Genomic DNA, 25201 nt, shown 5'->3' on the forward strand with positions numbered 1-25201 from the left:
TATTATTTTCATTCCTTTCTCCAAATCTGTATTAATCTTAACAAAACAGTTTAATAACAACATTTTCCTTGAAAAAGATCGCTTTCGTTTACCATACTTGGCCTCACTTTGCTGGTTTACCTGACCTTTTTCTGATCTTTGGCTCTGATTGGAATTTGGATATTTAAACTTGTGAATCAGGGATAGACAGAGGGGTCAAAGGCGTGTCAGTATGTGTGATAGGATTTAAAGTGTATTTACAGGGGCCAAAGTTACTAAATGTTGTCCCTCATTTCTCATGCTCATTGGGTAAAATTGGAACTTTAGAATGTTAGAACTGGAGTGGAATTTAGAGATTATTTTATCTAGCTCCTTTGTAGACAAGGAAACTGATTACATGGCTGCTCAGATACCAATAGATAGTGGCAGGTATGTAATGCAGGTCTCCATCACAGTGTGCCTTTAAAATAGTCTCCTTTAAAAAATACTGAGTGGTTTTGTTTATAGGATGAAAACTTCTTAAACCAAGGTTTAAAACAATCTGGCGCATTTACTCATTTGTTAGTAAATTTTGATTTGACTGTAAATTGATTTTAGATGTTTGGAAGGAACTTTGTTTTGCCATATTTATTAAAATGTAAAAAAAACAAAAACTTTTTATAGTGGAATTATTTGTATTTTTATGGACAGTGCTGATCATTGGATTTTGTTTAGAAACCTCTCTAGATCTCTAAAGTATCTTCAAATTCTAAGATTTTTTTGAGTCCTTGATTTTCTAAAAATACTTGCATAATAGATTAGGTTTATCAGGATAGTTAATATGTTATAAATTAACAGTTGACTCATTTTTAAGGTGAAAATATGAATTTTAAAATAACTTGTATTTGTCTGATAGGTTAAACCTTCTCTCGATGAAGCTTTTGTCATCCAAGAACAGAATGTTGCACTAAATTTCATTGGCTCAAGAGGGGCAAAGCCTGGTGTCACTAAAGAGAAAAGAATTAAATATGCAAAAGAAGTCTTACAAAAAGAAATGCTCCCTCATGTTGGTGTCAGTGATTTTTGTGAGACCAAAAAAGCTTATTTCTTGGGGTATGCTAAATTTCATTGTTTTAAGTTCTTTGCACAATATGTATTTGAGATTAAGCTTTACTTAAAGCTCAAAATTCCAAACATATTTTTAATACATAAATTTTTAAAAAGTCAAAATGTGTCTCCCCCCCCTTTTTTTTTTTAAAGGTACATGGTTCATAGGTTACTTCTAGCAGCTTTGGGTAGAAGAGAATTAGATGACAGAGATCACTATGGAAACAAAAGATTGGATCTTGCTGGACCACTACTTGCATTCTTATTTAGAGGGTAAGGAATTATAAAATAACATCATTAAAAGTAGAGAGATTTCACTTTAGATTGGTCATCGTACATGGAGGTGCTAAACTGTCTTGGCATCCATGTTGGTGCATATGAAATTAACTACATTCTCTTTGCCACTTGCCCAGATTTAGTTCTGCTTCATGTCTAAGAATTTCAAGATTGTGAGGACAGTTCATTATAGTCCTTGCTTACATTTTGTTTGTTCCCCTGGTAGCTTTGCAAAGCATTTGGAAAACCAGAATTACTGCCTTGATTTTCTAAGAGTTGGTATTGGAATTTTTACTACTCTTGCTTTTGCATTTATAAAAACACAAAAGCTGCAGGGAACTGTAGCAAAATATTAGCCTTGGTTGTCTCATAATATTGGGATTGTATGTGATTTTTATTTTATTTTAAATATGTTTTTATATTTTCCATACTTTCTATAATTAATATACATTTATAATGAGAAAAGTTATTTTAAAAAATAAAACACAATTTAATAAAAATACGATAATATTAGCAGTGTTTTGTACATGTTTTGTTATTTAGTGTGTTGTAGATTAGTGTTTTTTCAGTTGTTTTTTGTTGTTACTCCACTAAAGAACCTCTTGACATTTCCCCCCCATAATTGCTCTCCCCATATATGTTTATGTACTGTATGCACATCTGTGCTTTATACTTAAAAAGATTAAGTATTCTCTCTCTTTCTCTATTCCAACCACTTTTTGTGGGCAGTATTTTCCCTTTGAGAATGTGTGCTGTAGACCTTTACTTGTTTAAAACAGTGTCATTTTATTTGGCAGCATGTTTAAGAATTTGCTTAAAGAAGTGCGGATCTATGCACAAAAGTTTATTGATCGAGGAAAGGATTTTAACTTGGAGTTGGCAATTAAAACAAGGATTATATCTGATGGCCTAAAATATTCTTTAGCTACTGGAAACTGGGGTGACCAAAAGAAAGCTCATCAAGCCAGAGCTGGAGTATCTCAGGTAAGGATGTCAACTATGACTACAGGCTTGATTGGAAAATGTTACGGGACTAATAGATTCTTTCATTCATTGAATGTAAATTATTTTGTGTCCCCCCCCCCTTGGTCAGCTGGAAGAGCACTGGAAACTCTTGAATTATGAAAATGATATTTTTCTTATATTAGCTACTACTATTATTAAGAGAGACTTAAGGTTTTGGCATGCATCAAGATAGTTAAATTAGAGTAGCTGCTTGGGAGGTGAGATAGTCCATGTTAGTGAAATTTTTATGTCTTAAAAGCTTCATATTAGAAGTTGAGAAAATATAGTACTTCTAACACTGATTTCTTTGTTCGCTGGTTGTATGTACAGTGACTACAACAGCTACTCTCAGATGGAATATGGGGAAATGTCTCACTAGGCATTTTAATTTTTACATTTTTTTCTATTTTTCATAGAAGATTAAAAATCTGTAATGTTTATGTCTAACTTTATGGATTTTATTTTATTTTTTTTGGATCTTGGCCTCTTTGCTTTTTTTTAAACTAGCCTGTACCAGTATCACCTAATTAATTTGGCATTCAGATACCAACTTCAAAAGCTTGATTCTTAGAAACCCAGAGGCTCTGAGAAATTATGGGAGGCGTTTTGATAGCAAAGTTAAATTTCTATTTCCTTTTAATTTAGTAAGGATTTATTGAGTATACTTCATGTTTATGATGCTGGATTCACAAACAGGAATGAGAGCTTGCCATCTATCAGAGGAAACAGATTCGTCCTTATACAGCTCACTAGGCTGTGAGCTGCATTATGATAAATGCCACATTGCCAGTTCAGTTCAGTGAATGGTTATTGGGACTTTTGATGAGCCAGGCACTGTGCCACACACTGTGGAGTTGCAAAGATGAATAAAACATGATCCCTGATCTGCAGTAATTTACCATCTGTACTCAGAGATAGATGTAAACAGATAGTTACAACACGGTACAGTATTATAATGAGATGTGCACAACTGCTCTGTGGGAGTGCTGGAGAAAAACATTTAACAGCCTAAGAGGGTGAAAAGTCTTGCTTTAGCAGGTAACACCTGAGCTGAATCTTGAAGGGTAATTGGGAAATAGTTCAAACCTGGGAGAAGTAGAGAACCAGTGGCTCACAGGAAAATTGGAGAAAATTTTTTGGTATCCTGAACAAAGGGATGGAGAGATGAAAGAGTGTGTATGTAGGAGGAGCTAGAGCAGTGCAGGATTTTCAAATCGAAGTGGGGGAGTTAGGAAGATGGGATTGGAGAGGGGAGCTGGGAATAGCTCATTGCGGGGAGTGACATGTTCATTTTTGTTTTTTTAGTTAGATTCACAGTAATTGGCAGTGTGGAGAAAAGATTTGAGAAGGGTAAAGTTGGTGGGAGGAAGATTGTTGCAACAAACTGAGTGAGCAGTAACTAGGGCCTGGACTAGAGCAGTCTTGTAGAGATGGAGAGTGGAGTCAAATGTGAGAAATATTTAGGAAGAATGTTTTGTAAGACTTGGTGATTGGTTAGTTGAGTGATGGAAAACTCCATAGAGTAAAGAAAGAGAACAGTTGTTCCTGGAGGTGGGTCAGATGGCTTTTATAGAGGTGGTAACATTTCAACAGGCAGAGCAGAATGGGGTGGTGTATTCCATTCTGTGGCAGTAGCATGGTCAAAGGTGTGGAGATGAGAGGCAGTGTTGATGGAGTTCAGGAGTTTGGGAAACTGGTAGGGGAAGGTGATTTGGAACTTCATTGAAGAGAACTTTAATGTCATGCTCCTCTGTAGTTGGTGGGGAGCTGTTTTAAATTTTTGTAAATGGGCAAGAGATGTGAACATACCTCTTTTAATCTGGTAACTGAGGAGGGTAGACTGGAGGGGACATTGCAGGGACTTATGAGGTATTGGCAGTAGTGTAGGTAAGAGGTAAGGGGCTGGTGTATTGCTGTGACATTGGGAACGGAGGGGTTGGACTTTTGAGAAAATTTGAAAGTAGAGTTGACAGGATATTTGATGTATGATAAGAGGAAGTCAGAGGCAAAATGATTTTGAGATTTCTGGATTAGAAGATTAAGGGAAAGGTGATGTCATTAACCATAAGGGGAGACTTAGGAAGAGGAAGGAAGTTTGGGTGGTTGTAGGGCTGGAGAAGATGGTGATTTGTTATTAGGTATATTGAGCTTATATTGCTTACTCTGTATGCCTCTAAATGTTACCTTACTTAAAAGTAACTCTGTTACCCTGCTTAATATCCTGTAAGTGTTGAATCTCCTTTTTGGATTCAGAGGCCTCAGTGTGAAAAAAGTACTGGGATGGATTAGTGATGTCTGCTATGGTCAAAGGAATGTGATTGGGTAGCATTTAACACTTACTGAGTGCCCGATGCGTGCCAAGTACTGTTCTAGGTACTGGGATATGACAGAGAATAAAACAAAAATCCTCACCCTTGTGGAATTCATGACCTACTGGTTGGACATGGACCATAAAGAAAACATCTGTGTGGTGTGGTGGTATGTTAGAACTGTACATTACGTATTTACCACTCCTGTTTAAAGGGTAGTTAAGTTATAGAAGTTATGCGAGTGAACAAGATCATCCAGGGAAAGATGGAGAAAGGAGGGATGGGGTCAGTTTGATGCTCAGCGGGTTATATGTAAAAATATGACTTTGCCTCATTCTAGTATTTGCCAAAAATGTGATAGTTTTACAGAAATGCCCAAACTTTACAGATTTGCCATTGTGTTGTAGGTATTAAACCGCCTGACTTTTGCATCTACTCTTTCTCACTTGCGTCGTTTAAATTCTCCAATTGGTAGAGATGGCAAGTTGGCAAAACCAAGACAGTTGCATAATACGCTGTGGGGAATGGTGTGTCCTGCTGAGACCCCAGAGGTAATGCATTAAAATTTATGTTTAGAACAAAAAGTCTGCCAGTAATTATGTAGGATATAATTACTTTCAAAGTGAGTTTTTATTTAATCATGTAATGTGGTTTAGAACTAAGATAATTTTTTTCTTAGAAAGTAAGAGTAAATCCTGAAATCAAATTGAAGGAAAAGTATTTATGGAAAAGACTTTTGATAGGTATGTTATATTAGTGTGACTAATACTTTGTTTATTATTCCAAGGGCCATGCTGTAGGACTTGTGAAGAATTTAGCACTGATGGCTTATATTTCAGTTGGATCTCAACCTTCTCCAATTCTGGAATTTTTAGAAGAATGGAGTATGGAAAATTTAGAAGAAATTTCTCCTGCAGCTATTGCTGAGTGTGTATAGATACAGTTTTTTAAAAAGCTATGTTAATCTTTGGTTATAGCTTAGTATACAATTACTAAGTGCAAAATGCTTTTGCTTTTGTATTTTAGTGCAACCAAGATTTTTGTTAATGGCTGCTGGGTTGGAATACATAAAGACCCTGAACAACTTATGAACACTCTAAGGAAATTGCGGCGTCAGATGGACATCATTGTGTCTGAAGTAAGAATCTTTAATTAGCTAAGAGGGCATGATCTGTGGGGATTTCTAAACAAGGCATAACACTAGAGAAAATTATCTTTGTATTGGCACCTCTCTTTAACTGGTTGCCTTTGAATTATAAAGTACATTGTTGAAAGTGTAGGTGATGTTTTGAGCTACATTCAGTTACTGTAAGGTATTGCTTGCTCTAATGCTTTAGATATATGCTTCTAAAAATTTGACATGTAATTTAAGTAATCAAGTTATGTTTTAGAACTCAAATTACTTTTTAAGGTAAAAGGAATTTTTTTGAGGATCTTTTTGTAAGGCTGACAACAATGCTTTTAAAAAGGAAATCGCCCTAGCCAGTTTCGCTCAGTGGTTAGAGCATCGGCCCACAGATTGAAGGGTCACCAGTTCGATTCCAGTCAAGGGAACGTACCTCGGCTGCAGGCTAGATCCCTGGCCCTGGTCAGCAGCCATTTGATGTGTCTCTCTCACACTGATGTTTTTCTCTGTGTCTCTCCCCTTCCACTCTCTAAGAAATCAATGGAAAAAATATCCTTGGTTGAGGATCAACAACAACAAAGTTAAAAACAAATTTAAAAAGGGAAAATCATCCCTGATTCTTTGTCTGAATCCAGAGAGTCATTCATGAAGAGTGATACGCCTCTAGTAGAGTCTCTTACATTTAGGTGGATATTGAAATGCTTTGGGTTTTTAAAAAAAAATCATTAAAATAGAGCATGTGCTTAATTGCTCTTCAAAATGGGACTCTTGCTTTTAGTGCGCTGTATTCAGGGATATGGCTCAAGCTTTTGACTCTCCCAGATCTAGCCTTGGGCCCTGTCTGGGTAAAAGTGCGTTTGGAGGGAAACCGTCGTACGCTTAAGCTAATAGCCGGCCTCCTCTCTACCTGGCAAAGCCGAGAAGAGTCTCGTTGCTCCAGGCCTTCCTCTAGCAGGCAGGCACCTAGGTTTTGATCCAGGAGTTTCCACAGCTTGAAGGCAGGAAGGCAGGAAGAACATGTTTCATTTGAGGGCAGGTAGGGCTAAGAGAAAGCCTAAGAACCAAAATTGGCTGTATTTATTATGATTGAGAACTTTGTTAATGCCATGTTTTCCTGCTAAGAGCCTTCTTCAGCTTTTCTGTATTCTCTGAGGTAAAATTAAATTCTTCCTGCTATTTTAGGCCTTTTAACCTTTCCATGGGCCCATTCCCTCAACCTGGAATATTTCTCTTCCCTGTCCCCCAATGCTTCCTCAAAAACAGTCAATAGGGAGAACGGTGTGTTTATTACTTTTTTCAGGTAAATCTCACTTATTCTGCAAAGGGTATATTAACACTCATCTCCTTCAGGATACCTTACCTGACCTTCCAGTTTGATTTAGGTCAGAGGTTAGCAGACATTTTCTATAAAGGGCCAGATATTAAATATTTCAGGCTTTGTTTACCATACACTGTCTGTTGCAATTCAACCCTGCTGTTGTAGTGAAAAGCAGCTACAGATAATATGTGAACCAATAAAACTTTATTTACAAAAACAGATGGCAGGTGAGGGCAGATTTGTAGGCTGTTTACCAACCCTCATATTTATATGTCTGACTCACTCCTCAGAGACAGGGAACATGTCTTACTGTTCTTACTGTGACTTTGTGTTTTCCTCCCTGAGTATGGTGCCTGACATATAGTAGACCTTGAATGTTTGTTGAACATTATAAATGGACCTGTGTCCTTGGACTAGGTACTCTAATCTCCTATTGAAGAGTAATGTTTGGAGCCTTTAAGTGGGAAAATTGTGTGTATATTTCACAAGTAGTCTAGTATTTTATCTTTTCCTTCATATTTTCTGAGAACCAGAAGTTCTTGTTTTACCCATTTCTAACTTGAGTCATCTATTGGGCTTGCTTGGCTTTCCTGTCAATAGTCCTCTAAACCTACTAAAGAACACCTGTTTCCCTTGGAACATAAGATACTGTTGGCCTTTGAGAGGACATAGCTCAATTTATGTCGAGTTGTATTCTCTTAGGAATTCTCTTAGGATTCAAGGCAGTGCATTTGAAAGCATTGTCTTTTCTGGGACTTGACAATGCCACGCATGATGTTTTTCCTCACAGACAGTGTTTCTCCTTGGATTGTTTTCTAAGGACAGGAAGTGGGCTAAGAACTTGGAACATTTTCTTTTAATTCGCTTTGCCTCTTTAGTTTTGGGGAACTTGATGTTTTTGATAAAGCTTTTGTGACTTACTATTGTTTTTAATCTGAGTATTCCAGATCTTTTCCTTTCTTAAATAGACTTAGTCTTTCCTTTAGTAAAAGTATCCAGATGTGATTTCACTTTTTGAAAGTACTTTTGTGGAGAAATAGCAATCTATTTTTCCATTTCCCAACTCATTGGCAGTTCATTTTGTAGTTGACTTCCAAGGTTATGTATTAGATCTAGACAGTTCACTTGAAATTCTTATTTGTTTCCTTTTTGATTTATTTTTTATATATATGTACTTCAAATTCTGCAGTGCTTTTAATAATTATTATGTTCTTTATTGTAAATTTTTGATATTTTTTAGGAATGTATTTTTTAGCACTATCCAGTAGAAATATAATGTGAGCTACATATTCAATTGAAATTTTCTAGTTGCCACATTATAAAAGTAAAAACCAAATGAAAATAATTTTAATAATATGTTTTATTTGACGTGATACATCTAAAATATTATAATTTCAACATACAATCAAAGTGAATATTATTAATGAAAAATTTTACATTTCTTTTTCTGGTACTTTGAAATCCAGTGTGTACTTTATACTTACAGCATATCTCAGTTTACACTGGCCACATTTCAGGTGCTCAGTAGTGACATGCGGCTAGTGACTACTGTATTGGACTGTAAGCCATTTGTCTATGATAGGTGAATGGGAAAAGTCAGTCTTATTACTGGGAAAGTATTATCAAGGCAAAGTGATATAGGGTTGGTTATTGAAGGGTACAGAGTGGAATATATGTGATTATCAAAGAGGCAAAGTAAGAAATTGTCATTTACTAGTGTTTATGATACCAGAAGTATTTTTTTATTTTATTTTATCTTGCATGACATTATTACCAGATGTTGTTTTTGAGCTCTATAATTAATTACCAAGGTTGGATATTTATCCTTTATAAAATTTTAAATTATACCTAGGTTTTTAGTATATTAAACAGTGATAAACAGTTAAGATTTGACCATTTTATTTGATAATTGGGTGCTCCAGAAATTCATTGGGAGTTTTATTGTATTTTTAGATAAGCCTTAATGATAGAAAATGAAAGTCCAATTAATTTTTTATTTTTTTATTTTATATCTAGGTTTCTATGATCAGAGATATTCGAGAGAGAGAAATTCGGATCTATACAGATGCAGGTCGTATTTGTAGACCACTTCTGATTGTGGAAAAACAAAAGCTACTGTTGAAGAAGAGACATATTGATCAATTGAAAGAGAGAGAATATAACAACTACAGGTAAGTACATACAGTGAGAAAAAAATGGAGATACAGTTCACATACCATAAAATTAATGATTTTAAAGTATACAGTTTAGTGGTTTTCAGTATATTTATAAGATTGTGCAACCATCACCACTATTTAATTCTAAAACATGTTCATCACCCTAAAATGAAACTCTGTACTCATTAGCAGTCACTTTTGTTTTTCTTAAATTTTTGTTATCAAGTAATGGACTTAGTGGGTTTTCTTGAGGTATAAAAGTCTTTGTGACATGTAAAAGTGTAGTAGTAATGATAGTAAGTAACAGATGTAATAAATAACGTATAATGAAATATAACAATATAATACATTTCATAAAAAGATGAACCTGCTTTAAAATTTATTTTTAGTAATATATGAGTGTATATATTTTTATTGTAAAAAAATGCAAACAATATGTGTAATAAAATCACCCAATTCATTCATACTCTCCTCTTCAGAAGTAAATACTGTTAATAACTGGGTAAATATTCCTCCAGATCTTAATCTGTGAATTTATATACTTACCCCCTACTCCCACAAATAGCTTCTTTAGAAAAGCAAAACAAACTAATAATAATAGTTATGTTCAGTAACTTGCTTTTTTTCACCCTTAACAATAATATGCCTGTTTTGGAACTCTTTCTATATCAGTAAATGTAGGTATAGTAATACTCTTTATTAGGTAGAACACCTAGTTAAAAGAGTTCAGGAAATAAGGAAATTAAGAAAATCCTTCTTTTTCAGTTGGCAGGATCTTGTGGCCAGTGGGGTAGTAGAATATATTGATACTCTAGAAGAAGAAACAGTGATGTTGGCAATGACTCCAGATGATTTACAGGAGAAAGAAGTAGCTTATTGTTCCACGTATACACACTGCGAGATTCACCCGTCAATGATTCTTGGTGTCTGTGCATCTATTATTCCATTTCCTGATCATAACCAGGTTGGTAGCCATTTTTAACTTCTCATTTGTGAGGAATTGGGGGAAGTAGAATAAAAGTTAGAGATTATTCTGTAGTTTTTCAAGAAGAGCCTTTTAATGAAAGGCAATAAACTCCTATAGAATCAGCATTTAACATGCTATTCTTGTGTTTCACTGGTAAGAGCAATAATTAACTATTCCAAAGGGTTATCACTTATCTTTCAGAAAAAAAAAACCACAGAAATTTTACCAATTATATTCTGGTTTATGTAGTAACCTGTAGAGTCTATTCCTTTAGAAAGAATTAAATTTTTATTGATTCTGCTTTGCATTTTTACCTTTAGTCCCCTAGAAATACATACCAGTCTGCTATGGGTAAGCAGGCTATGGGAGTTTATATCACCAACTTTCATGTGCGTATGGATACATTGGCCCATGTTCTCTATTATCCACAAAAACCGCTTGTGACTACACGGTCTATGGAATATCTACGATTTAGAGAGCTGCCAGCAGGTTTGTTCAGTTTTGTTCTATGTTTTTTAAAGATCCTGTCATGCTTAAGGCACTTTTATGGGTGCTTGGGAAGGTTAATAAAATGCATGTAACACAGTCTGTATTTTCATGGCATTTATAATGTGGTGAGAAACTTGAACATGTAAAAAGGTAGATATGTCGAAAGTGTTATGATTGAGGTGCAGGGTCCTTTGGTATATAGCACAGAGGAAGGAAATGATTGATTTCTATTGGAAGTCTAGAGCCAATTTCATGGGGGAGTAGCATTTTAGACCAAAGGTGATGAAAGGGTATTTGAATTTCAGAGGTTTCAGCAGGGCCTAGATCCAGGAACACATAAGATATGGAAAAAGCCAGTAGTCGCGTTAGTTTAATATGACTGGAGTATAAGTGCATGCGAGTAAAACTTGGTTTCACAGTGTGGAGGAGAGTGGGTTGAATTTCATTTTGACAATAAAGACCTTTTTTAAAAAAAAATATGTTTTTATTGATTTCAAAGAGAGGGAGAGGGAGAGGTAGATAGAAACATCAATGATGAGAGAGAAAGTCACCAATGGGCTGCCTCCTGCACGCCCCCCACTGGGCACGTTCCCGGTCCCAGAATCGAACCATGACCTCCTGGTTCATTGGTTAACGCTGAGCCACGCTGGCCAGGCAAGAATGAAGACCTTTTTTGAGAAAGGAAGTAATACAATTAGAAATTCATTTTAGGCCCGGCCAGGCATGGCTCAGCAGTTGAGCGTCGACCTAGGATCCAGGTGATTGGGGTTCAATTCCCGGTCAGGGCACATGCCCGGGTTGTGGGCTCAATCAGTGACTCTCTCATCATTGATGTTTCTGTCTCTCTCTCTCCCTCTCCTGTTCTCTCTCTGAAATCAATAAAGATATATTAAAAAAAGAAAAAGAAATTCATTTTAGGAATATCATTGTGGCTGTCGCCTGAGGAGTAGATTAGAGTCAGATACAGTGTTAGCACGGAGATAATTTAGAGGTTTTTGCAGTGGTCTAAATGAGAAATAGTAAGGTCCTAAAGAAATGAAAAAGAGTAAGGGGAGATATATGTTGGAATACACTTGATAGGACTTGATGACTGATTGGATGTGGAACGGTGAAGAGAGGGAAGAAAGGAATTGGAAATATTTATTGTGTTCCTGGCTTGGGTGATCAAGGAGAGAGAGGTACTATTTATAAGATGAGGAGCACATTAGAAGAAGGAAGAGGTTTTGGAGGTAAGATAAATTCAGTTTTTGACATGTTGATTTTGAGTTGCTGCCAGAACATCTAAGAAATGGTTTTCCAATAGTGAGTTGCAAATATTGTTTGAAAGAAGGTCAAATCTAGAGCTGTGAAGTTTTTGATATATTAATGGTAACTCTAGATTACTATGAAATTGCTGAGGTTAAATTCAGAGTTAGAATACAGTCAGAGACAGATAGACTTTAGGCACCAGGAAAAGAAAGAAGGAGAGGGGATTTGAGACCTAGTTGATAAGCAGGAGAATCAGGAGTTTGCAGGAGGAGAATCTCAAGGAGACTGGACAACAGGCAGAAGGGTCCAGAGAAGTCTGAGGGGTATGAGACTGTTGAATATCAAAGGAGACAGCATAGTTCTTTGGCACGATTGTCTTACTGTATTATTAACAGAATTTTGTCTTTGTGGGTAACATTATTTATTTAGTAAAGTGTGCCTTGTAAGTAGTGGCTGTAAATTATTACCTATAGTAAGGGACCTAACATTTTGATAGCAGATTCTCGTGGGTTAGAATGATTTATTTTTAAAGTCCTCCACAAGGGGTTACTCTTGTCTAGAAAAACAAAATGTTAGGTTTTCTACAGCATGCTCATATCTTTGGGCTATGCTTAATGTGCTATGTTTTTTCCAACATGTAGATACTAGTTTCTTTATAGCTAGAGAAGAAAAGAAATATAACTGACGGATTAGATTGGAAATAAAATGTTCCTTTGGTACTGATATGAAGTGGTGAGGGCATGGCTGGTAGGGACTGTAAGCCTTTCAGTTCTGTTATTATGTCATGCCTTAATCATGTTATCTCTTTTAAAAACTTTGAGATACTTTCAAACTTAAAAGTTGTAAGACTAGTACAGATGGCTCCTGTATACTCTCTATCCAGGTTCCTAGTTCATGTTTTATCATGTTTGCCTTACTCTTTCCCTCTTTCTGACCATTTGAGAGTAAGCCACAGACACGAAGCCACATCACTCTAATTCTTCCATGTATGTTTCTTAAAAACAAGGACGACTCCATGGTGCAGTCATCAAAATCAGGTGGTTAACATTGATGTCCATCTAGTGAGCAGTCCCCAATTCACATTTTCCCATTGTCCTCATATTGCCTGTTTGGGTCTAGGATTTGATTTAGGACTGACTGTGCATCGCATTTAGTTGCATGTCTCTTTAGTCACCTTAACCTGAACAGTTCCTTACTTAGTCTTTCCTTGTCTTTCATGACCTTGACGTTTTTGAAGAGTTCAGGATAATGTTTGTAGAATGGAGAATGTTGCCTCCTGGGCTGTAGTAGATGTAGCATGAGTGGGCAATCCAGGGATTGTCACGCAAGAGTAAGAAAAACCTCACAAGGGCCAAGATAGTTGAGTACCTATAGGTTGAGTACCTGGAAAAGAGTAGGGCCATAGCGGTGCTCCATGGAAACGTGAAGACATGCTGGGGAAGTCTTCTCATGCCATGTATCACAAAGGTCACCTGTCCTAGGATCACATCATGTCTCCCCAGACCCTGAGATTTGTGCAAATTCTCGATTCTTTTCAGGTCCCCCTGCCTTCTGAATCCTACGTTGTGCTGCTTAACTGTGTGAACTTAAAATTCTAGCTCTCCCAAAGAGTTCATACAAAAGGATGAAGACCAGTGTCGCTGTTACGAAAGAGTTCTTAGAGGACACCCTTTAGATTTCAAGAGGACTTTTTATTGCATACCCCAGGAGTGACTATTGGACTTTTCTCATCTCTTGACTGCCTGCTACTGGGGGCTTTGTCTCTCGTCCTTCCTAGGAAGGGCTCAGCTTCACTCACACTGACCTTCCCTTGGAGAATTTCACCCTCTCCTTCCTCCCTAAGCAGCGCATTCTACATTTTTCTGCTCCCAGTGTAAATACACCAACCCATCAAGGTGCTCAGAATGAATGCCCTCTTGTTTCTACGATTCTTCTTCCTTAGAGAGCAGTCAGGGTTATATTTAGCACAAGTATTTAGTGTTACCTGTTAAACGGGCTTGCAATTTAAAATTCATCAGTATAGGGTCAGGCTGGATTGGTGAGTAGTAGCTGGTGAGTGGAGAGATGTTTGCCTTTGTATTGGGTGTAGTACTACTCAGCGCCAGCGTGGTTTTGATGTGTATATGCAGACCAGTGATGTCAGGTTTGACTTTTTAAGAAAAGCTGGACATCTAAGCTTTTGTATGAATTTACTTTTTAAAATGTTAGGAATGAATTCAGGTTAAAAACAAGCTCTGGAATCAACTACCTTGGGCCAGTGTGTTTAAAACAGTTGGTGGGAAGCTTTCTGTGGCATAGCAGCCAGAGCTTTTAAGGAGCAAATGTAGTTTTCAGGGAGGAGGGCCTACCCTTTGCATATATCTCTTTCTCGAGTTTGTTTCTAGTTTGGGTTGGAAATCAGTGGGAGTTAGAGACTTGGAGGAGTGTGTCTAACGTGTCCCAGACCAGCAACGCTGCCACCCCTTACCTGCACTCCACTCGTTTAAACTGTTACATTCCTTCTGTACACATAAGAGTAAATGGATGGCGTGTCTTTTCATGAAGGGTGAGTTATTTTTTGAAAATTGAATTTAACTTGAAGGAAGCAAATATAAAAGATTTATTCAGAATTCAGATAACCAGAACATTCAATCATCCAGATTTTGGTTCCTTTAAATTCTGTAGTCATAGTTTTTTTCCTACATTTGAAATACAATTTTTGGAAAATCTGATGATTCCCAAAATGTGTTCATTGAAACTGCACTCACATTTAACAGTCATTTCTTATATTGTAATGTAGTGTGTTTTCAACCTTTTTTCCTTCTCGAATATTTGTTATTTTTACAGTCTCATCAAAAGTAGTTGTGGCAGTGGCAACTAAGAGTAAGATTGTGGTGGTAAATATATAATACCACTTTTTTGGTGGCATAGGGAGAGGATCTAGGAGCAAAAGCAGGGCTGGGAAGAGGTAGGGTAGTATCAGGTTCAAACCTAAAACCAGAAATCAGCCTATTGCTTTTTAACTTGAATCATACATAAATGACTTCATTAGTTCTTTCTGATAATGAGAACAATAGTAATACCTTGTATATGGCACAGGGTTACTGTGAGAATCATGAAACTTGGTTTGGGGAAGTACTTTATAAATTTGAGGCAACTTGTATGTATAATTACTAGTTATCAGAAAGGATACATTGGGAGTGACTGCTCTTAGGATTTGCTTGTATTAAGTGTTAAGCCATCAGAATGGTTGCCTCACAGACTGCTATTCTAGGAGTAGACTTTGACAATTACCATGGTGAAAACATCTGTGGCAAATATGGTGAAATAAAATTGATGTAAAAGAAAGGGGCAATTTTACTTTGTTTCCCAGATGATGCTTTAACTTATGATCTTATGTGCATCACAGGTATCAACTCAATTGTGGCCATTGCATCGTACACTGGATATAATCAAGAAGACTCTGTTATCATGAATCGTTCAGCCGTAGACCGAGGCTTTTTCAGGTCAGCTATTTATAAAAGTTGTTAAACATGGATACAGTGGAAATACTAATATTTTAATTTAAAAAGTTCTCTAAAAACAGGTTTGACTTACATGTTTGCAAACTTTTTGGTGGTTTTGGAGGTCAAGCTGGAAGAAATTTTGATCTGACAGCAGAGACATTTTTCTGTTAAGGTACTTTTGCCTCCATTCATGAAGCTTTGTGGCTATATGGCAGGCACATGCTGTTGTATGGACGCTTGTGTAGAGTTCAGTGTCGTGAAATCAGTGCCTTACTCGGCTTGGTTGATGGTCATGAACAGCTGAAGACACTGCTTCCTGTATCTCAGGATTTTCAGATGCTAATATGTTGAGGCTCCCCCCCCCCCTTTTTTTGTAAGCAAATACTTGTTTGCATTTAGATAATATAGAAACATCTAAGAAACAAAAATAAACCCGCAACCGTAGGACCGTAAAACACTGTTTTAAAATTATGTGTTTTCAGTCTTTTCTATTATGGTATTATTAACAAACAATTTCAAATCCATGGCATATGAAACTTGGTTAAAAAGCTAGGAATTTAGAAGAGGGTGGATTTTTTTTCAGTGTAGTTTTGGAGGGTAGCACTAGGACCACAGTGTGGAAATTACAGCTAAATATGTCACAAACTTCTCACTTGAACTGCTGGAACAGACCCTGGGTGACCATCTCTGAGGGTCCATATGGAAGGATTCTTATTTTGAGTAGGAGGTTGAACTCAGTGACATTAGGTCCTTCCTGTTCTCACATATAATTCCAACTCTGTTAAGGTAATGGGTCAAATGCTACGTGTATGGCCCATGTAGTAGCATTTAGGACTTAACTTTGTCTCTTAATACAGTTAACTCTTACCCTAGATTCATGATTTAAATTACTTCCCAAATATCAATTAAGTAAACATTATTGGTATGTTCTAAGCCCTGTTACTAGAAGAAAATAGAAGTTACCTTCAGAACCATGTGTTTTTTAGGTCTGTTTTCTATCGATCATACAAAGAACAGGAGTCTAAAAAAGGATTTGATCAAGAAGAAGTTTTTGAGAAGCCTACACGTGAAACATGCCAGGGTAAGTGATACATTTAAACTGTGGAATTCAAAGTTAATTTACCATGGTTTTCCTAATTAATTTTTCTGGGTTTTATCTTCCTGTTTATTTTTTTTGCCATGTGGGGAGTATGTTTTTATGTCATTCTTACAGAGTGTTTGCCAAAAATTTTGTACCTAGGAGTGGGCTTGGTATAAGTTCTTCTATCCTGATATAACCTGCTTTGAGGAGGGTATTTGGAAATCAGAGAGGTCGTATAATTTCATGGGACATACTTCAGCTTCATTTTCACTTGTACTGTGTGCGTCCTGTCCCTCAGTTTATGTATTTGCATGGGAACTCCCTCCCCTCTTCACATTGTGGTGTGACCATAATATTTGTCTAGTCGTAGTATTTGTATACATTTAACAAATAAATGAGAGGACACCTAGCATTTTTTTGTATCGTCTAAAAAACACAGACTTATTTTCTAGTTATTTTCACAGACACCTAAAAAATATGTATACAGAGTATGGATGGAATATCCCAGGGAAATGGGGTATCTCTGTTTCAATTTTGACTTCTAATAGTATTGCATGAAGTAAAATGGATTTTGTTTCCCCAGGTATCTTCCTATCACTCCATTTCCTGGGGTGGTTGGTTCTATGTAGTAGTAATTGATGTCCAGAGGAGTTAAGATTACATAAGATAAAATTCAAAATTTCTGTGGGAGGATGTGTATGTAGAGGGCATAGATATTTTCTAATGGAATATACAGATCAGAAGATGGCAACACTCTTATCCAAAATCACCCAGCAAATGGAGAATCTGATTTTCCAGTGCTCAGTGCTTTTTAGAGCTCAGAAAGTTTGTAATATTTGGAAAAAGGGCATTATATTATTACTACACACATGGTCATGGTGTGTTAGAGATTACGATCTTCTCTGACTTGGAATTGATATATGTATTTGGTTTTTAATCTTTGCAGGGGGGATTATGTGACATGTTAAATACTTTTCTATGTGGTAGTACCATTTCAGAAAATTCCATGTCATGTCTGTTTCCTTGTAGGTATGAGGCATGCCATTTATGACAAGCTGGATGATGATGGTCTGATAGCTCCTGGGGTTCGTGTATCAGGAGATGATGTTATTATAGGCAAAACAGTCACCTTGCCTGAAAATGAAGATGAACTGGAGAGCACTAATAGACGCTATACCAAGAGGGACTGTAGCACATTTCTCAGGACTAGTGAGACGGGCATTGTGGATCAGGTTATGGTAACTCTCAACCAGGAAGGATATAAATTTTGTAAAATAAGGGTGAGTATAGCTTTGTCATATCGCTATTTATAGAAAGTAAACCAGACTGACTCAACTAACCTGTTTTTATATGAATTCAGGTACGCTCTGTTAGAATTCCGCAGATTGGAGACAAATTTGCCAGTCGCCATGGTCAAAAGGGTACTTGTGGTATTCAGTATAGACAAGAGGTAGGTTTTTTAATATCCCTCATTCCTAACCCAGAGTTTTGTTGAATAGTTTATGAAATAAAAATTTGCTTTTAACTTAAGAGCCCAAAGGTGGTAAAGGCTTGCCTTTTAATTTTAGTGTTGAATAAGTGTATGAACATACTACATTGAACAGAATTTAGGATGCAGAAAAGTTCAGATGAGGGGGGAATCAGTTCTAGTTCTATAGCTAAGAGATTTAAGTTTCTTTTTAAAAACTCCTTTATAGGATATGCCTTTCACCTGTGAAGGTATCACCCCTGATATCATCATAAATCCCCATGCCATCCCCTCTCGTATGACTATTGGTCACTTGATTGAATGTCTTCAAGGGAAGGTAAGAGATTTTCTTCAATGATATGGGTTCCAACTGATGTTCCTTCCAAAATTGTGATAGGTGATTTCTTTCCTATTTGAGCCAGGGTACTTTGGGAAAAGCTAGTATGATACTTACTTTCTTGCATTTAAATTGGTTATGAGTATGCCTTTTTTAATTTTTTTGCAAAAATGTGTAGTTATGGCTAAGTCAAAATTTTTATAAAATTTACTACATCCAACCTGTACATATATATGTTGGTCATCCCTTTGACTGGTTCTTTTCTACAGATAACAGTTAATTCATTGGTCTTTAGTTCACTGAGAACTTAATTTTATAGCTGTATTATTAGCTGTGTGTGCATCTTTTAGTGGAGGTTTTCTATGTTTAAGTATCTTGTTAAGGTGGAGTGGCTGCAGCCTAACAAATGGATGACTTGGTTTTAAGGCATTAAAATGTTACTTTCCTTGAGCCATAGGAAGTATTCTGGAGTCTCTCTTTTTGAGACTGTTCCCACGAATAGCTTCCTATTTGAAGGGTTATAATTGAGTTTTTATTCTTTAGGTAAATTAGTTATAAGTAATAAAATAAACTTAGAGCATTATAGCTTTCCATAACATAGCTTTTTTAAGTTCAGTATCTTTCCTTTTCTAGAAAGGAGTTTTAAAAATTGAATATATTTTTGATAGATTTCTAAGGGGAGATAGAAGGAAGCAACCTTTTAAAGACTACTTTTTTTTTTAAAGGTTTCAGCTAACAAGGGTGAAATTGGTGATGCCACTCCATTTAATGATGCTGTTAATGTGCAGAAGATTTCTAACCTTTTGTCTGATTATGGCTACCATCTCAGAGGAAATGAGGTATGTTTGCTCTTACATTTACTAACATTGCTTACATTTCTTACATGCATTTTGTGTGTGTGTGTGTTTGTAGTTTCATTCATAGAAGTTAAACCTTTCATTGAAGTATAAATGTACTTCAAATATGTTTACAAATTATAAATATACAGCTTGGTGAATTTTCACAAAGTGAACATACCTGTGTGACTGTCCTCCAGATCCTGAAAATTAAATTACCAGAACTCTTTTATGTGAAGATTCCCCCTTTGTACCCCCTCCGGCAACTCCCTCCCTCCAGGGTAACCACTGACTTCTAACAGTGTAGATTAGTTTTGTCTGTTTTGATTTTTATATAAATGGAATCCTGTAGTATATGTACATATATTCTTTGAACTTGTTTAGTATTTTTAAGCCTGTGCTTCAAAATCTGTTTCAGGTCCTGTACAATGGGTTCACTGGTAGAAAAATCACATCACAAATTTTCATTGGTCCCACTTACTACCAGCGTTTGAAGCATATGGTGGATGACAAGATTCATTCTCGTGCTAGGGGGCCTATTCAGATCCTTAATAGACAACCCATGGAGGGTAGATCCCGGTAAGAGAGCTGTGTCATTATCATTAATTAGCCTTTTTTTTTTTTAAACGAAAAATGTCAAACACAAAAATAGAGATAATGGTATAATGAAACCCCCATGTCCTTGTCACCCCACTTCAGTAGTTATCAAGTCTTGGCACTATGACCAGCCCCTGGTTATTTTTAAGCAGAGCCCAAACATATAATTTCTTTTGTAAATATTTCATCAAATACTTATTTTTCAAAAATATATCTTTATTGATTTCAGAGAGAAGGGTGGGTAGAGAGAGAGAAACATCAGTGATGAGTAATTGATTGGCTGCCTCCTGCATGGCCCCTACTGAGGATCGGGTCCGCAGCCCAGGCATGTGCCCTGACCAGGAGTGAAACCTCAATCTCCTGGATCATAGGTCAGTGCTCAACCTCTGAGCCATGACAGCTCAGCCATTAAATATTTATACAAGAATGGTTCTCAAATTTCTTGATTCCAGGACCCAAAAGAGCTTCTGTTTATGAATTGTATTTATTGATATTTATCTTTTTAGATTTAAAACAAAGATTTAGCCTGGCCAGCGTGGCTCAGCGGTTGGGCATCGACCTATGATCCCGGAGATCAAGGTTTGATTCCCAGTCAGGGCTCTTGCCTAGGTTGTGGGTTCGATCCCCAGAATCAAGGGGTGTGCAGGCGGCGGTGGATCAATGACTTTCTCATCATTGATGTGTCTCTCTCTCTCTCTTCCTCTCCCTTTCTCTCTCTGAAATCAATAAAGACATATTTTAAAAAACCAAAAAACAAAACCAGAAAGATATTAATTTATTAAAGTAACAGTACTAAAGCTATAACACAATATAAATAACATTTTAAATGAAAAATGTTTTCCAAATAAATGTAGTGATAAGTGACTGACATTGGTTTACCTTTTTGCAAATCTTTTTTTTTCTTCTTGTTAATCCTCACCCAAGGATATTTTTTCTGTTGATCTTCGGAGAGAGTGGAAGCTGGGCTGGGGGTAGGGGGTGGGGTGTAGAGAGAAGAGGAGAGAGGAGGAGAAACATTGATTGGTTGCTTCCCAAATATGCCCAGACCGGGCGGGGGATCGAACCTGCTACCCAGGTATATGCCTAAGGGAATCAATCGATCCTGAGACCCTTCAGTGGCATGGGCTGACACTAACCACTGAGCACACCGGCCAGGGTACAAATCTTCTTAATGAGCTGATTTACTAGAAGACAACTTCTGCATTCATTCCATTGTAGTATTTTATTCTTCACATTTAAGTATATGAGGAAAATCTGACCACATGTAGATATGTGGTTGGAAAAGGGAGGAATATTTGTTTATTTAATTGTCACCCAAGGGCATGTTTTTTATTGATTTTAGAGAGGAAGGGGGGGAGAGGAGAGAAAAATTGATGTGAGAAACATCTATTTGTTGCCTTCCTGTGCACCCTGATGGGAATGAACCTGAAACCTAGGTGTGCGCCCTGACTGGGAATCAAATCCACAACCTTTTGGTGTATGGGATGACATTTCAGCCAACTAAGCCACTCGGCCAGAGCATGGAGGAATATTTTAATAAACTATTCAGGTGACTGTGGATATTTTTTTGAATGCTACACCAAAATGACAAGTTGTAGTTTCTTAGAAGTTTAGCTATAATGAAGAATCTGAAACCACCTCATCTGTGTAAATGAATTTTTATATTATGTTAAAATTCATTGGCCTATTTTGCACTTTGAGTGTATCTTTTTACACATGCGTGATTTTGTAGCATCATAATTGGTCATTTGGAAAATATTGGTTCACTGAGTTATGCAGATTTTTAAATGATGACATATTTCATTTTCCTCCCAAAAATTCACATTTGTGAATATCACCACTGATGTCATCAGAAAAGTCTAAGTATTGGGGAGCTATCAAGCCCATAGTGTTGGATAGAGGTTTTCTCAATTTCTAAGTTTTGATCAACAACTCAAATTTATAATAATTTTCAACAAATATTTAAAGTTGTTTTCTTTGAAGTGAAAGGCGCACTTTGTTCCTTTTTAGAAAAAGTCTGCCAAATATCTAAGTCTGAATTAACATAATTGGTGCTGATGTTGGTGGATTAACATGATTGAGGTCAGCTATTTGTTCAGGTAAAAAAGATATTCCATTGTCAAAGTGACTAGTTCAGAATCAGGCAAGTGCTTTTCTTCAAGCCCATCATACTCAGTATACAACAGAAGTACTTTATGAGAACTTCCCATTTTGTCATAGAATATTAAAAAGATGTGTATTCAAGGGTTAGGGTTTCATAAAATGAATCATTTTAACTGCTTCATTACCAACATTCTTTTTTTTTTTAAAGTATTACAGATGTCCCTTTTTCTCCCCAATGCCCCGTTCCCCCCCCCCCCGTTCCTTCCCCCTCCCCAGTCACTCTCCCCACCATTGTCCATGTCCTTGGGTTGTGCATATATGCACATAAATTCTTCATTACCAACATTCTTAAGTAAAACTGGCTTTTTTTCCTTCCTTCACTCATAGTAGAAATAAGACTGCTAATAAAGTTTGGTTCCACTGCCTTGATTTGTGTTCAGGTGTAAGCAGATATGTTGTATTATTATAAAAATAGTTTTTACCCTCATGGGGTCCACAGACCACACTTTGAAAACCTTTGCTTTAAAAGATTAGAACATTAAAAAACACACAACTAACCATGGTACCTCCTTAATAATATTAAATATGCGGTGTTCAAATTTCCCTATTCATTGCATAATTTTTAAAAAGGTTTGTTGGTTTTAATCAGGTCCATGCTTTGCAATTGATACGTCTCTTAAGTTTTTAAAATTTATAGGCTGCTCTCCACCTTTTTTTCCCTTGCAATTTATTTGTTGAAGAAACTGGTTTTTCCTGGAGGGTTTCTCACAGCCTGGAATTTGCTGTTTGAATTGCATTCCTTTGCAGTCAGGATCATTGCATTCCTGGGCTGTGTGTCGTGCTTTTCTTGTAATTAGCTGGTTAGATCTAGAGGCTTGATGAAGTGGTGGGGTTGTGTTCTTTCACAATAATACTTCATAGGTGATACTGTATACTTCCAATATCTGGTTGTCTCTCTTTATGTTAGCAGCTATTAATGATCATTACCTAAATGATCATTAATTAAATAGGGATTGCAAACTGATGAGATTCTAATTTTATTCCTTTTTCATTCATTAGCTGAAATACTTTTATAGAACAGAAACTTTGTTTCCTCTACTGGTTACTGCTGACATAGTTCATATAGTAAAGGCAGGATAAATGCTCGATTCTTCCCTTTATTTACCAGTTTATGAATTGGTTATCTAACATCCTTCAAAGTTGACCAGTGGTTTGTTTTTTGGTAATAACATTAGAAACTCAACTGATTTTATGTTTTTTTTTATATTAGGAATGTTAAGGAAGTCATCACCATCCACCTGTCTAGCCATCTGGACAATGCATTTTATTTTACTTCCATGCAGGGGGAACCTGTCATTCATTTGTTCCTTCCACCCCTTTTGTCAGCATGCATTTATCATTTCAGGCTTGATTGCCTGGGAGACTCACTCATGGAGAAGCTACTTTATTTAGATCAAATTTTGTTATTCATTTTTGAATATAAAGTTCAGTTCTAGTAAGTTAAATGATAGCATGATGAGACTTTACTCTGTATCTCATTGTATTTTTATGAGCAGAACTATATGTTATACATGAGAGTCTAATGTGCTTATTCTGTTTGGGGACCTTCTAATGCACGTAGACTTCTCCCCTTCCCCCATGCAGTGAGACTGCTAAGATATACAGGTTAGAGTCTAGTTCTCCTTTCTAACGTCATTCTTGACCTTTGCCATAGTCAAGGTGGTGCTGATATAGGAAATAATACAAAATAACCTGTTGACTTTGCCTTAACAGTGATGGTGGCCTGCGTTTTGGAGAAATGGAACGAGATTGTCAGATTGCCCATGGGGCAGCCCAGTTTTTAAGAGAAAGGTTGTTTGAGGCATCAGATCCCTATCAGGTTCATGTTTGCAATCTTTGTGGAATAATGGCAATTGCTAACACCAGGACCCATACGTATGAATGCAGGGGCTGTCGGAATAAAACCCAGGTGCGTATAGACCTTCTTGGCAGTTGATAGGTGTTTAGGATATAACTGTATTGGTCCAATCACCCAGGCAGATTGAGTGTGATGGAACAGATTGGCATTTTTATAATTTTGAATAGCACATCTCTATAAGATTCCTAGTTTTAAATGAGAAAAAATTTGGTTTTTCTAAAAATCACTTTAGATTTTACTGTGATAGTGTCTCTAAGCTGCTCATCTTTTCGAAAGAACCTTGTACAAGGAATTTTAAAAAGTGAGTTTTTAAAAAACCTTTTACTCAAGAAGGGTGAACATAAATTATGTCTGGCAGAAAGGGTGAAATACCAAAACCTATTAGGAGAAAGAGCCACCAAAGGCCAAGTTAGTAGGATGAGTGATATCAGCCTTCTCATATGTTCATCATTTCCAGTACCAAGTCTTTACCTTTTTCTTGGGGTAGGGAAGTAGGCTCATTTCAGTCAACTTTGCTAATTACTTTTTTTTTTTCCCTTTCAGATTTCTTTGGTGCGAATGCCTTATGCGTGCAAACTGTTGTTTCAGGAGCTTATGTCTATGAGTATTGCACCTCGAATGATGAGTGTTTAACTCTTTCAAAAGGTTCTTAAGATACTTATAAATATCTTTTGTGTATTGTTTTTATGATATGGCTTTAAAAAAAATAACAAATATGTGCCACATTGTGAGAAAAAGCATTTTATTTGTTTTGTTTGATGATATGCGTGCTTTTCTTCTGTAAATAGGTAATAAATTTTTGTAGATAGTCTTGATGTGTTATCTTTATTTTGTATTTCACTGTGTAAAATCAGTGAATATAACTAAGGTGTTAGTGGACTGGATGCAAAGAAACTGGTTATTAGACAAGAACAGGGTTGTAGTTACCCGTGACTATGTTTAGCTACACAGACTAATACATTCTTCAGGTTTATAGCTTGGCATCTTCACCTGTTTTAAAAAAAAGATTAAAAAAATTAGTTACTTTCTAATTTTAGGTAGTTTAGTGTTTCCAAATAAATGTTAAAATGTGGGGATAAAGGATTTTTAACTGTAAAAGTGACATATGGTAGAATGCTCTTTAGAATTTGAGCTATACAATTTTAGATGTGGAAGATGATTTTGTTGTATTGGTTTGTAAGAGATGAACCTCATTATAGACCTGGCAGAGCACATTTCACAAACGAGCAACTTCAGATCCAGAGGCTAAGGAACTTTCCTTTGTCATCCAGTTTTGATTGAAAATTTAAAGTGGAATAGTGAGTGGCAGAGCTGAGACTCAAATACATGACTCTTAGCTATTGCTCTGTTTGTTTCATCTCCTGGCTTTACACATCTTGGCTGGAGAATCTGCTAAAACATCTTCTCTTGATATTTC

At 36.4% G+C, this 25201-nt stretch overlaps 2 protein-coding genes across 2 annotated transcripts in view; one reads left to right on the forward strand and one right to left on the reverse strand.

Moving 5' to 3' along the window:
• The window catches only part of POLR2B (RNA polymerase II subunit B), a 40911-nt gene extending 16316 nt beyond the window's left edge, over window positions 1-24595 (forward strand). The window contains exons 9-26 of the mRNA XM_081118423.1: window positions 875-1071; window positions 1219-1338; window positions 2139-2325; window positions 5063-5206; window positions 5443-5582; window positions 5682-5793; window positions 9116-9270; window positions 10021-10219; window positions 10543-10711; window positions 15348-15444; window positions 16431-16525; window positions 17555-17805; window positions 17886-17975; window positions 18223-18330; window positions 19056-19169; window positions 19585-19745; window positions 23640-23835; window positions 24328-24595. Coding sequence (XP_080974549.1) covers window positions 875-1071; window positions 1219-1338; window positions 2139-2325; window positions 5063-5206; window positions 5443-5582; window positions 5682-5793; window positions 9116-9270; window positions 10021-10219; window positions 10543-10711; window positions 15348-15444; window positions 16431-16525; window positions 17555-17805; window positions 17886-17975; window positions 18223-18330; window positions 19056-19169; window positions 19585-19745; window positions 23640-23835; window positions 24328-24417 — 2625 coding nt within the window. The 3' untranslated portion in view covers window positions 24418-24595. The remainder of the gene's footprint in view (window positions 1-874; window positions 1072-1218; window positions 1339-2138; window positions 2326-5062; window positions 5207-5442; window positions 5583-5681; window positions 5794-9115; window positions 9271-10020; window positions 10220-10542; window positions 10712-15347; window positions 15445-16430; window positions 16526-17554; window positions 17806-17885; window positions 17976-18222; window positions 18331-19055; window positions 19170-19584; window positions 19746-23639; window positions 23836-24327) is intronic.
• The window catches only part of IGFBP7 (insulin like growth factor binding protein 7), a 67559-nt gene continuing 66867 nt past the window's right edge, over window positions 24510-25201 (reverse strand). Inside the window, exon 5 of the mRNA XM_081118463.1 lies at window positions 24510-24774. Coding sequence (XP_080974589.1) covers window positions 24755-24774 — 20 coding nt within the window. The 3' untranslated portion in view covers window positions 24510-24754. The remainder of the gene's footprint in view (window positions 24775-25201) is intronic.

This window comes from Miniopterus schreibersii (genome assembly GCF_964146895.1).
Source record: "Miniopterus schreibersii genome assembly, chromosome: 1".
Taxonomy (NCBI): domain Eukaryota; kingdom Metazoa; phylum Chordata; class Mammalia; order Chiroptera; family Miniopteridae; genus Miniopterus; species Miniopterus schreibersii.